General features: G+C 41.3%; 1 protein-coding gene across 3 annotated transcripts in view; it reads right to left on the reverse strand.

Moving 5' to 3' along the window:
- LOC132830694 (abl interactor 1-like) overlaps positions 1–14,249 on the reverse strand; it is a 46,542-nt gene that overhangs the window by 7,109 nt on the left and 25,184 nt on the right. For 2 of the 3 annotated variants that reach the window (XM_060848506.1, XM_060848504.1), the window contains 4 exons: positions 12,306–12,397; positions 11,039–11,143; positions 10,790–10,911; positions 9,157–9,291 (listed from right to left, as the gene is read on the reverse strand). In XM_060848506.1, the coding sequence (XP_060704489.1) occupies positions 9,157–9,291; positions 10,790–10,911; positions 11,039–11,143; positions 12,306–12,397 (454 nt within the window). The remainder of the gene's footprint in view (positions 1–9,156; positions 9,292–10,789; positions 10,912–11,038; positions 11,144–12,305; positions 12,398–14,249) is intronic. The other variant, XM_060848505.1, reaches the window with a different exon arrangement.

Genomic DNA, 14,249 nt, shown 5'->3' on the forward strand with positions numbered 1-14,249 from the left:
GATAGCATGAGATGTTTTCACTGGAGCATAGGATATTGAGAGGTGACCGTATAAAGTTTATAAAATCATAAGGGGTTTAGATAAGGGTAGATGTCTTATCCCTAAGATGGGAGATTTCAAGCCTGGGGGTCACATGTTTAAAGGTGAGAGGAGAGATTTTTACACAGAGGGTGCTTAACATGTGGAACGAACGTCCTGAGGAAGTGGTGGATGTGGGAACAATTACAACATTGAAAAGACATTTGGATAAATACATGAATGGGAAAGATTTGGAGGGATATGGGCCAGGAGCAGGTAATTAGGATTAGTTTAGCTTGGGATTATGTTTGGCATGGACTTGTTGGACCAAAGGGTCTGTTTCCATACTGTCTGACTATGACTAGTAGGAGAGACTAGGATTTGAGTACACTGCCTCAGAATGAAGGGATGACACTTCAGAACTGAGATGAGAAGGAATTTCTTCAGGTGGACCGTGGTTAACCAGTGGAACTCATTGCTGCAGAAGGCTGTGGAGGCCAAGTCATTGAGTGTATTTAAGATATAGATAGGTTCTTGATTGGTTGGGGATCAAGGGTTAGGGGAGGAGGCACGTGACTGGAATTGAGAAACCTCTCAGCCGTGATCAACTTCTTCAGGAAATGTCGATTCTCCTGCCCCTTTGATGCTGCCTCACCTGCTGCGCTTTTCCAGCAACACATTTTTCAGCTCTGATCTCCAGCATCTGCAGTCCTCACTTTCTCACAGTAGTTACACAGTCATTCCCTTAGGGTTTGCTTTTCATTCCAGTTTATTTTAAAATAAAAACTTCCTCATCTATCATTAAGGGATTGGAATCCATTTCCTGGGACGCGGGATTACTAGCCCAGTGATATTAATACTGCACCAGGACTTTGCCACAAGATACAAGACAGTTTTATTGCTTGTAACATAAGTATATATGTGTTCATATGCAACATATATAAAGAAATGCAGCATTAGAATAAAATACAATATAATTAGAATGTGTCAAATTTTGTAATCTTTAGATATTACAGTGTGTGGCTCTAATGTACTTAATTAAATTACATTTTACAGATCTGTTGTGCATCACCACCTAAACACTAAAGTATACCACGAGAATACTTTTTGTTTTGGTGTTTTATTCCCAATAGTTTTACACTTCAGTAAGTACAGGGAAATAACTTTCAAACTCCCAGAGAGTTCTTGTTTATGACATCAAGCCTGGGGGAAAAAAAAATCATAGCACTTCAAATTTTTCACTTTAGGGAAGAAACATTCAGCCTACCTTTCAAAATGTAATTTTCGGACACAATATTCCACAATGGATCGTTTTATTTAGGGCCTGGATATGAACTCAGTTTCACTCAGCTGAGTAATTCACACTCAGCTAGATGAAATAATTGAGTTTTTTTTACAGTTTCAACCGTGCCACTAACGGGTTCAGGAGTGGTGACCTTTCAATAAGTTTAGACACACACCAACAATTAAATGTAAAAGCCTAGTATTAAAAAATCCATTTCACTGACTGATAATTATTTGCAGACAGAAATCAAACGAGATCTCATACATCTACATGCAAAGCAGGCACGTGCAGAATATAAAAACTTACTGTTCTCCTGAAAGCGGGCAACAAAACCAGTCAGGGGGATCTGTGGAATAAACTGCAATAAAGAGGGAAGGATAGGTGCTGGGGAGCAGACTAAGGAAATGGTGGGGATACATGGAAGCTTTTGTAAGTCATTAGCACAAAAGAATGAGATTATAAATTGCACAAAGCTGAATTCTGAAATTCACACGGAACAAGGAAGCTTACTTGAAAGTGGAGAGGACAGTGACACATCATTTACGGGCGGATGCAGGAAGGCAGGAGAGCTGGCAGAGCACCTGCACCTGAGACTTGCAGGAGGTGTAGCACTGTGGTCACGCCGAGGACCCTGCCACATAAAATGGTTATGACAGCCTGAAGCAGAGCTAGCTGCATTAAAGATCAAGAGGACAGGAGATCAGTCCATCACTATCCATAGGCACAGGAACAGTCTTTTCAGCTGACTTTCTAGCAAGTTGTGGTATTCAGCACAGTGTTCTCATAACTAAGTTAATGGATTGTTCACGTACTGGATTCACCCTGCTCCATATCCACATTTTCAGTCTGTTATGTATGGGCAGCACATGTGCGCTTGAGTTCACTTTTTCAATGTGTAATGCCACTAAGTTGCAAAGTTTTAGTTATAGCCCTCTGTGCTCCCACTCATGAGTGCCTCCAATCCTTACTCATTCCATTGACTATGTTCAGTGCTGGTCAGCCAGGGAGATAAATGGGGTATTTTTCCATCAATCACTTCAGGCAATAGCTATACGTGACCACACTTAGAGTCACAGAGAGGTACAGCATGGAAACAGACCCTTCGATCCAACCCGTCCATGCCGACTAGATATCCCAACCCAATCTAGTCCCACCTGCCAGCACCCGGCCCATATCCCTCCAAATGCTTCCTATTCATATACCCATCCAAATGCCTCTTAAATGTTGCAATTGTATCAGCATCCACCACTTCCTCTGGCAGCTCATTCCATACATGTACCACCCTCTGCGTGAAAAAGTTGCCCCTTAGGTCTCTTTTATATCTTTCCCTTCTCACCTATGCCCTCTAGTTCTAGACTCCCCTACTCCATGGAAAAGACTTTGTCTATTTATCCTATCCATGCCCCTCATAATTTTGTAAACCTCCATAAGGTCACCCCTCAGCCTTCGACACTCCAGGGAAAACAGCCCCAAACTGTTCAGCCTCTCCCTATAGCTCAAAACTTCCAACCCTGGCAACATCCTTATAAATCTTCTCTGAACCCTTTCAAGTTTCACAAGATCTTTCCGAGGGGAAGGAGACCAGAATTGCAGGCAATATTCCAAAGGTGACCTAACCAGTGTCCTCTACAGCTGTAACATGACCTCCCAACTCCTGGACTCAATACTCTGACCAATAAAGGAAAGCATACCAAACTTCACTATCCTATCTACCTGAGACTACACTTTCAAGTAGCTATGAACCTGCACTCCAAGGTCTCTTTGTTCAGCAACACTTCCTAGGACCTTACCATTTATGTGTATAAGTCCTGCTAAAATTTGCTTTCCCAAAATGCAGCACATCGCATTTATCTGAATCAAACTCCATCTGCCACCTCTCAGCCCATTGGCCCATCTGGTTAAGATAATGTTGTAATCTGAGGTAACCCTCTTTGCTGTCCATGACACCTCCAATTTTGGTGTCATCTGCAAACTTACTAACTGTACCTTTTATGCTCACATCCAAATCATTTATGTAAATGACAAAAAGTAAAGGACCCAGCACCGATCCTTGTGGCATTCCACTGGTCACAGGCCTGCAGTCTGAACAACAACCCTCCACCACCACCTTTGAGCCAGTTCTGTATCCAAATGGCTAGTTCCTCCTGTATTCCATGAGATCAAACTTTGCTAATCAGTCTCCCATGGGGAACCTTGTCTAACGCCTTACTGAAGTCCATATAGATCACATCTACTGCTCTGCCCTCATCAATCTTCTTTGTTACTTCATCAAAAAACTCAATCAAGTTTGTGTGACATGACTCCCCATGCACAAATCCATGTTGACTATCCCTAATCAGTCCTTGCCTTTCCAAATACACGTACATCATGTCCCTCGGGATTCCCTCCAACAACTTGCCCACCACCGAGGTCAGGCACACCGGTCTATAGTTCCCTGGCTTATCTTTACCACCCTTCTTAAACAGTGGCACCACGTTTGCCAACCTCCAGTCTTCCGGCACCTCACCTGTGATTATCGATGATACAAATATCTCAGCAAGAGTGTCAGCAATCACTTCCTTAGCCTCCCAAACAGTTCTCCAGTACACCTGATCAGGTCCTGGGGATTTATCCACGTATACCCATTTCAAGACATCCAGCACTTCCTCCTCTGTAAACTGGACATTTTGCAAGATGTCACCATCTATTTCCCTACAGTCTATATCTTCCATATCCTTTTTCACAGTAAATACTGATGCAAAATATTCATTTAGTATCTCCCCCATTTTCTGCGGCTCCACACAAAGGCCGCCTTGCTGATCTTTGAGGGGCCCTATTCCCTCCCTAGTTACCCTTTGGTCCTTAATATATTTGTAAAACCCCTTTGGATTCTCCTTAATTCTACTTGCCAAAGCTATCTCATGTCCCCTTTTTGCCCTCCTGATTTCCCTCTTAATTATACTCCTACTTCCTTTATACTCTTCTAAGGATTCACTTGAACTATCCTGTCTATACCTGACATATGCTTCCTTGTTTTTCTTAACCAAACCCTCAATGTCTTTAGTCATCCAGCATTCCCTATACCTACCAGCCTTTCCTTTCACCCTGACAGGAATATACTTTCTCTGGATTCTTGTTATCGCATTTCTGAAGGCTTCAGCTGTCCCTTTACTTGCGAACATCTGTCTCCAATCAGCTTTCGAAAGTTCTTGCCTAATACCGTCAAAATTGGCCTTTCTCCAATTTAGAACTTCAACTTTTAGATCTGGTCTATCCTTTTCCATCACGATTTGAAAACGGATAGAATTATGGTCGCTGGCGCCAAAGTGTTCCCCTACTGACACCTCAGTCACCTGCCCTGCCTTATTTCCCAAGAGTAGGTCAAGTTTTGCACCTTCTCTTGTAGGTAGATCCACATACTGAATCAGAACATTGTCTTGTATGCACTTAAGAAATCCCTCTCCATCTAAACCTTTAACACTATGGCAGTCCCAGTCGATGTTTGGAAAGTTAAAACCCCCTACCATAACTATCCTATTATTCTTACAGATTGCTGAGATCTCCTTACAAGTTTGTTTCTCAATTTCCCTCTCACTATTAGGGGGTCTATAATACAATGCCAATAAGGTGATCATCCCTTTCTTATTTCTCAGTTCCACCCAAATAACTTCCCTGGATGTATTTCCAGGAATATCCTCCCTCAGCACAGCTGTAATGCTATCCCTTATCAAAAATGCCACTCCCCCTCCTCTCTTGCCTCCCTTTCAATCCTTCCTGCAGCATTTGTATCCTGGAACATTAAGCTGCCAGTCCTGCCCATCCCTGAGCCATGTTTCAGTAATTGCTCTGATATCCAATACCATGTCCCTAACCATGCCCTGAGTTCATCTGCCTTCCCTGTTAAGCCCCTTGCATTGAAATAAATGCAGTTTAATTTATTAGTCCTACCTTGTCCCTGCCTGCTCTGACTGTTTGACTCACTTCTGTTCTCAGCTGTACCTGTCTCAGATTGATCTCTTTCCTCACTATCTCCCTGGGTCCCAAACCTCCCCCCCCCCAACTAGTTTAAATCCTCCCAAGCAGTTCTAGCAAATTTCCTGCCAGTATATTACACCCCTTCTAATTTAGGTGCAATCCATCCTTCTTGTACAGGTCACTTCTACCCCAAAAGGGTTTTCAATGATCCAAAAATGTGAATCCTTGTCTCATACACCAGCTCCTCAGCCATGCATTCATCTGCTCTATCCTTCTATTCCTGTCCTCACTAGCGCGTAACACTGGGAGTAATCCAGATATTACTACTCTTGAGGACCTCCTTTTTAAATTTCTGCCTAACTCTCTGTAATCTCCCTTCAGAATCTCAACCTTTTCCCTTCCTATACACCATCTGCTTTTTATCTGCTGGTCACAGAAATGTCTGTCTGTACCTCGGACTACAGAATCCCCGAACACAGTTGAATTCTTGGAAGCCAACGTATCCCTCATTGCATTAGAGCCAGTCTCAATACCAGAAACTTGGCTGTCCATGCTACGTTCCCCTGAGAATCCATCACCCCCTACATTTTCCAAAACAGCATACCTGTTTGAAATGGGTATATCCACAAAAGATTCCTGCCCTTGGTGCCTACCTCTCTTACCCTTCCTGGAGTTAACCCATCTATGTGACTGTATCTGAGATTTTCCCCCCTTCCTATAGCTGCTATCCATCACATACTGTTGCTGTTTCAAATTCCTCATCGGTTCTAACTGTCTCTCCAACTGATTCATTTGATCTGATAAAATTCGCATCCAACAGCATTTATGGCAGATATAATCCATAGTAACCCTTAAACTCTCTCTAAACTCCCACATCTGACAAGAAGTACATATCACAGCAAAGGCCAATTTTGCTCCTTCACAATCTACAGACCCAGAAAATAACACCATCTTATTCCTGCACCAGGTTAAATTAATAGTTATGGCTTATATCTTGATCTCATGTTTATACATAATTTGTATATATTTTCCTCCACTTGCTTCATTTTGCAGAGGAAATCATCAGTTTGAATGATGTAACTGTCCACCACTCACTACACTTGGCTGAAGAAGCTAACCTGGTTTTATCAGGAGAAATTGGTGCCAATTTCAAGCATGTTCTTTGCTTCCTGTATTTCATAGAGGATTTTTAAGTAGAGTGTATGGATTGTTTGCTGGAGTGTTCTAGTTAAGTAGACACTGTTTGCTGAGTAAATTGACTGTTTACTGTGAATCCTGTTGTAAATCCTGCCATGCATTTATCTCATTAGCTGCCTATGCTCTACTGCAAGCAACAGCAACTGGTGCTACCTGCTTCTCCACAGAGAAGGAGAAGTTCAGGATGTCAATCATCATGGATCCTTCTGTGTACCATCAGCTACTGGTCTCAGAGACTCAAGAGCTGCTTTCTTGCCAGCTGCCTTTCCTAGAGTTGGTGAAAATAAAACTCAGAGACAAGCGCAAAACAACTTAGTCTCAAAAAGAATAGCTTTCCCTAAATCAGCTTTGGAAATAACGTGAATGAACACTTTGTACATTAACAATCTAGGTGAAGGAACCGAGGGCCTTCTGAATAAGTTTGCTGACAATACAAAGATCGGTAGAGGGACAGGTAACATTGAGGAGGCTGCAGACAGATTTGGAAAGGTTAGGATAGTGGGCAAAGAAGTGGCAGATGGAGTACAACATGGGAAAGTGTGAGGTCATGCACTTTGGTAAGAAGGTTAGAGACATGGACTATTTTCTAAATGGGAAGAAAATTCAGAAGTCTGACGTGCAAAGAGACTTGGGAGTTCCTGTTCAGAATTCTCTCAAGGCAAACTTGCAAGTTGAGTCAGTAATTAGGAAGGCAAATGCAATGATAGAATTTATTTTGAGAGGACTTGAATATAAAAGCAGGGACATACTTCTGAGGATCTGTACGGCTCTGCTCAATCCCCATTTGGAGTATTGTGTAGTTTTTGGCCCCATATCTCAGGAAGGATACACTGGCCCTGGAGCATGTTCGCAGGAGGTTCATGAGAGTGGTTCCAGGAATGAAAAGCTTAACATGTGAGGATTGTTTGAGAACTCTAGGTCTATACTTGATGGAGTTTCGAAGGATGAGAAGGGATCTAATTGAAACATACAGAATACTGAATGGCCTGGGACAGTGTGGATGTTGAAGATATTTCCATTGGTAGGAGAGACTATGATCCAAGGGCAGAGTCTTAGAGTAAAGGGAAGACCTTTTAGATTAGAGATAAGTAGAAACATCTTCAGCTACAGAGTGGTGAATCTATGGAATTCACTGCCACGGAAAGCTGTGGAGGCCAGGTCATTGAGTATATTTAAGACAGAGATAGATAGATTCTTGATTGTAAAGAGGATCCAGGATTAGTGGAAGAAAAGTGGGAGAATGGGGTTGAGAAACTTATCAGCCATGATTGAATGATAGAGCAGACCCAATGGGCTGAATGGCCTAACCTATGCTCCTATGTCTTATAGTCTTATCATATCAGTAAATCAAGGTATTAAGAGTTAGGTAATGCATCCAATCTACAGAAATTGTGCATCAAATTTTCAACTCACTATCTGCATATAACACTGCTTTTCTGGATGAATGCCCATTATAGCTCCAGCCTGATTCCAGATGAAGTCAACAGATATGAAAATCAGGTAACTTCTACAACAGGTGTCTGACATATATTATCAGTTTGGGAAAATGTGTTGCTGGAAAAGCGCAGCAGGTCAGGCAGCATCAAAGGAGCAGGAGAATCGACGTTTCGAGCATATGCCCTTCTTCAGCTCCTTTGATGCTGCCTGACCTGCTGCGCTTTTCCAGCAACACATTTTTCAGCTCTGATCTCCAGCATCTGCAGTTCTCACTTCCTCCTATATATTATCAGTTTGTCTTGGCAGCAATTTGAAAGTCCAGTCTGCATATGTTGGGCACAAGAGCTTTTTTTTTGTTAAGCCTAAGGGTAAAACCCATGATGTAGAAAGAGTTTTCTTTTTAATTTTACTTTAAGTTTTGGGTAATGCTGTGAGGTCTGAATAGGCCAGTGCTTTTGAGGAAATAATGGAACTAAATTACTTGGTTATTACTATTAGTGATAGTCCCAGCCTGGAAATGTTGCAACAAAAGCCTAAAGAGAGGTTCCTTAAAGCTGAGTATGTTTAAGCTCAGCAGTTTCAGTATATAATTACAACTGGGCTTAAATCCTTTGAGATATTAGAGACATTGAGTCTGGTGTGAGTAATGTATGATTGGTGTCTTTTATTACTTTTCAAGATATGCATTGCATGTTCTGTTTTGGATGCAAAATTTGTTTTACTTTTCAATTTATAAAGTGCTTTGGGATTAATCAAATTATACTAGACCACAGCGGTTCAGGAAGGCAGCTCTCAAAGACCAACCAAGGAAAGACAGCAAATGCTGACACAATTAGGGATGCCCATGTCCCATTAATGTATAATAAAAATGATTTCTACTGAGTGTCTCAAAATCTTTGAGTTTGTATTTTACATAGATAGTTTGGAAAGGAGGTTATGAAGGTTCACTGAACCCGAAACATTAATTCTGCTCTCTCTTCAAATTTGCTGAGTTTTTCCAACAACTTCTGTTTTTGCTTCTGATGGCCAGCATCTGGGGTTCTGTTGTACCTTAATTTCCTTCTGTTAATAAATTTCTCTACTTCATTATTAATAGAAATAGCATGCTTATGTTTTAGTGTCAGAGCACTTCCTTAAAACTACAAGGAAACAAAATATAATCCATCAAGCCAGGTTTCAGTACGAGATTTGACGTGTCCATAACAACATTTGCTGGGATCCTAATGAAAGACAGTGAGTACTAAACAAAACAGAGCATGTCTCACCTGAAATCGGAAGCTCAGATACTAATGGGGGAGGTGGAGGCAGACAGACCTCATTGAAAATCTGCGGAGGAGGAGCAGGAGGTGGAGGCAGTTCCATTGGAGGAGGTGGTGGCATGTCTAGGAGACCATTCTCACCTTCAAAGTGTACACACAATAAGCTGTTAATTTCAGTGAGCAACAACTTGAACAATTTGTTTTCATGTCACATCACATAAACCCTTTTGACTTAAGTCCTTATGTTATATATTTAATAATATCAGACTATAGACAATAGACAATAGGTGCAGGAGCAGGCCAGCATGCTATTAGCCTTCTTCACTACCTGCTGTACCTACATGCTTGTCTTCATTGAATGGTGTACAAGAACACCCAGATCTCTCTGTAACACCCAGATCTCTCTACACTGACTGACACAAGACCCCTAGTAATATGTAAGAGATGACATTCAAATATGGAACAACTCCTTACTTGAGGGACATGGTCCCATTGGTGGTAGTTCAGAAAGGTTTCACTAGATTGATTCCTGCGGTGAAGGCATTGGATCGGCACTCATTTAAGTTTATAGGGCTGAAAGGTTATCTTAAAAATATGTAAGATTTTGAATGGGCTGACAGTTTAAATGTACAGAGAATGTTTTATTTCTTTTTAGAGGACTGTAAAACCATGGTAAAAAGAAGAGGTTAAAAATAAATCTGATGCAAGTTTTGCTTCCAGCAGCATACTTAAACTGAAGTGTCAGTGCCTCTGTTAACCTAGATAACATAAGAGACTAAACCTTGTTATTGTGATATTAGAAATCCAGCAGACATTTCTTACAGCTAACACAATCTCTGAATCTCAGGCACATCAGTGGCTGGGCTAACATTAAGCTATTAGGTTACAGTTGAGAAGTATGCTTCAAGTAGAGTGTCTTGCTCCGAGTTAAGGTGACACTGAACTTTACACCCTCATCCACTTGCTTTAATGCAGTAATGATATCTTGTGCATGTTTCTTAAAGATATACTGATATGCTGTGTCTCTTAAAGGTGTACTGACATACCAAGCATGAGACATAACACAATAAAGGAATCATCTGTTTAAGACAGAGAAGATGAGGAATCTCTTCTCTTGGAAGATATTTTGTAATTCTCTTTCCCACAGAGCACTAAGGAAGGGGCAAAGACTATATTCAAGGGAGAATTAGGCAATTTTTTTTCAGACTGGAAGGACGTCAAAAGTAATGGACATAGTTAGAGAAGTACTGTTAAGGCAACAGCCAGTTCAGCCATCATCTTATTGAATTGTATTACGGTTTATTTGGTGAAATTATCTATTTCTGCCTCCTATTCTTTATGATTTTATGATCATATTAGACTGAAAATTACTTTTGCTATTTTGATAGAGGCTTTAAGAGTAATTATGATACTTTGCTATACGATAAATTAGTGTTCCTCTCCTGATTTTCCTCCTCATCGGCTTCTTGTTTAATGCTATTGGCTAAAGTTTACAATTTGGAAAAATTAATTGTCTATTAAACTGAATGAAATTTATTATGTTGTACAAAATTTGATCTTCCAATGTTTTATTGAGACACTGTTCACATGTATTCACATGTACACACACACACACACACACACACACACACACACTGACCTAGTTCAGCTGCCACTGAGAGTGCTGGTGCTGGTGGTGGTGGAAGCATTGACACAGGTTCAGACACAGGCATCACCATGTTTTCAATTCCACAGCTATTCCTGTTTCTATCAACATCACTGCTTTCAAACAACAATAAAAAAGGAAAACACAAAAGAGGTGTCATTGGTGTTTTTTCAGAAGTATCAAAATATTTTCTTGTGTCTGTAGAAAATGTTCACACTTTAGAATTTTCTTAACTAAATGTACCTGAGCATCGGAGGTCCCTCTGATGACGGTGAGTTGGTCACGGGATTGCTATATGCACTTGGGACAACAGGAGGCTGAACAGGTCTTGCTCCTTTAGCACTCCTTCTGAAGATGACAGAAACAGGAAATTTCTTCAACATGAACATTAGACAGGCAAAGAATGAAGTGGACCAAAGATTGGTCTATTACCTCAGAAATCTTTTTCTTATTAAATATGATTTATTCCACTACTTAAAATAATTGGAGCTGGCGTTTTCTCCACTACACTGTCCATAATCAAGTAATACAGCTGTGGAGGGAAGACCCAACAGAACAATAGAAGCTTGGAATAGTTGCAGTGCTGAACAAAGAGGTACCCAGTTGGTCCCTCTCCCACCTTTTCCTCATCAACCTGTATATACTTTCACTTCAGAAAATTACCCACTTTCCTTTTGAAAGGTCTACTGAATCTGCCCTTACCACATTCTCAGATGCTGCAGCCTAGATTCTAACCACTCACTGCATGAAAAAGGATTTTGCTTATGTTACTTTCACTTCTTTTATCAATTATTCAAAATCAGTGCCCTCTGGTCCTCAATCCATTCACCAAATGAGCTGTTTTCTTCCTGTCTACACAGTCCAGCCTCCTCATGATTTTGAGTAGCTCCATCAAATCTCTTCTCAACCTTCTCTCTCTAAAGGAGAACAACCATGACTTTACCAATCTATCTCCTGAAGTCCTCTCCTAACGCCCGAAATTTGATTTCCCCAGCCCTCTGCCATAATGGATAGGATAGAGGCATATTAATGAAGCTAGTAGATATCTTTGCACTTCCCCCTCCCACCCCAAACTGCATTATTACTTCTATGCAATTTCACAGGGGGGAGGAGGTCCATCTTGTGCAATTATTAGGAAATTTGCAGGTGACAAGAAGAGGGCATCTGTCTCTTCTGCATCCATACCGTCGATTACCTCAACCCAACATGTAGCCACCCAGCATGATCTTTAAGGCCCAATTTAAAAGGCTCCACCAACTGGAGCTAAATATTGAGAAGGCAGTTCTCACAGTGTAACTTTTGGTTAAATTCACTCATGGGATGAGGGTATCAGCAGCTGGGCCAAGATTTTTGCCCACACCTAGTTGCCCTTGCAAAGCTCACGGTGAGCTTCCTTCCTGAACCCCTGCAGTCCGATTGATGTTGGTATACCCACAATGCCAAACAGCCACTCTCCCAAAGGTTGTCCTTCAGTTATCTACCAGTATGTTATTCTATAATGTTCACTTACCCTAAAGTTCCTTGTGAAGTTGAACTAGTCATACTTGAATGTCCGTACCTTCGTGATAAAGTTCCAACTCTCACAGGATGATTACTAACTTCCTACAAAGCAAAAATAAAAATGGTTACATCAGAGCAAAGATCTTAAATGTACTCAACCTCTTCAAACATCTTTGATATATGTAAAACATTATGGGAGTTTAATTGGTTAGTCACTAAAATTGGACACAGCAATTGGAAGAGTAACCGAACAAACAGACCTTGGGATGCAGGTGCATAGTTCCTGGACTGGGTGGTGAAAAAGGAATTTGGCATGTTTGCTTTCATTGGTCAGAACATTGATGATAGGAGTTGGGACGTCATGTTGTGGCTTTACAGGGCACTGGGTGAGGCCACTTTTAGAATATTGCCTTCAATTCTGGTCTTCCTTTTATTGGTAAACTGCTGTTAAACTTGACAAAAAGTATTTACAAGAGTGTTGCCGAGGCTGAAGGGTTTGAGTTAGAGAGAGAGGTTGAATAGGTCTGGGGTTTCTCCACACAAGGCTGAGGGGTGACCTGATATAGAGGTTTATAAAATCATTAGGGGCATGGATAGGGTGAATAGCCAAGGTCTTTTTCTAGGGTGGGGGAGTCCAAAACTAGAGGGCATAGTTTAGGTGAGAAAGGGGAAAGATTTAAAAAGGACCCGAGAGGTAATGTTTTCATGCAGAGGGTGGTGAGTGTACGGAACAAGCTGCCAGAGGAAGTAGTGGAGGTAGATTCAATTACAACATTTAAAAAGCAAAGGATGGCTACAGTATTTGATTAGGAAGGGTTTAAAGGGATTTGGGCCAAATGTTGGCAAATGGGACTAGGTTAGGTTCGGATGTCTGGTCAGCATGGATGAGTTGGACTGAAGGTTCTGTTTCTGTGCTGTATGTCTCTATGACATTAATTACAGTGGACAGTTAACCTCTCCCATTGGACTGGAATAAAAGCAGCTACCAATTTCATCCTCGTTGCCATTCATTAAGACTGTTGTGTGCAATCATTGTTCATTGCTGCATATATCTTCAAGCTAACCTGCACTAGTTAAAGAAAATCTCTAGCTCTTGAAATAAAGCAAGAAAAGGCTGACCACAGGAGGGAGCAACCATCAGACACAGCAATAGACCAGTTGGTGAAAGAGGTGGAAAAAGGAGAGGGACATTCTGTATCCTCAGGGATGCTGATGAGAAGGCAATGGGAAAGGATGTTGAAGCCAGAGGTGTAGGTGAAAATCCTGGAGTAAAAAATGAGGTCTGCAGATGCTGGAAATCACAGCTGAAAATGTGTTGCTGGTTAAAGCACAGCAGGCCAGGCAGCATCTCAGGAATAGGAAATTCGACGTTTCGAGCATAAGCCCTTTATGCTCGAAATGTCGAATTCCCTATTCCTGAGATGCTGCCTGGCCTGCTGTGCTTTAACCAGCAACACATTTTCAGCTGTGAAATTCCTGGAGGCAATGTCACACAAATGATCAGTGACCTCAATGCTAGATTTTATTAACTTACCCAGTAACATCAAACATTGTTTATTTTCCCACATCCCCACAACTCATCTATTAACAAGTTCTATCATGCAGGATTCATACTGACCATTCTTAAGCTACACCTCACCCTCATCCTTAAACACTTAGCACTACAGCAAACCTCATACCCACAACACTCAGATTCACTTGTCAGCCTTTGTACGACAATGTTTACATCAATTTGGAAAGCAGAGTTCGATAGATTGTAAGCTTTGATATTCAATCTGAAATCATAGCATTTAAGGGTTTTAATTTGTGACAGGCTGAAAAAGTCCCTTCCAATGCAGAAATGAGTTGATGAGATGGCAGGAGGGACAGGAAGACTGGCATTATCAATGTGCCTGATTATTTGCCCTTTCCACTACATGCTCAGCCACCTCTAGCAAAGGGAAAAGGTTGCCCA

The sequence above is a fragment of the Hemiscyllium ocellatum genome, chromosome 32, assembly GCF_020745735.1.
Source record: "Hemiscyllium ocellatum isolate sHemOce1 chromosome 32, sHemOce1.pat.X.cur, whole genome shotgun sequence".
NCBI classification, from domain to species: domain Eukaryota; kingdom Metazoa; phylum Chordata; class Chondrichthyes; order Orectolobiformes; family Hemiscylliidae; genus Hemiscyllium; species Hemiscyllium ocellatum.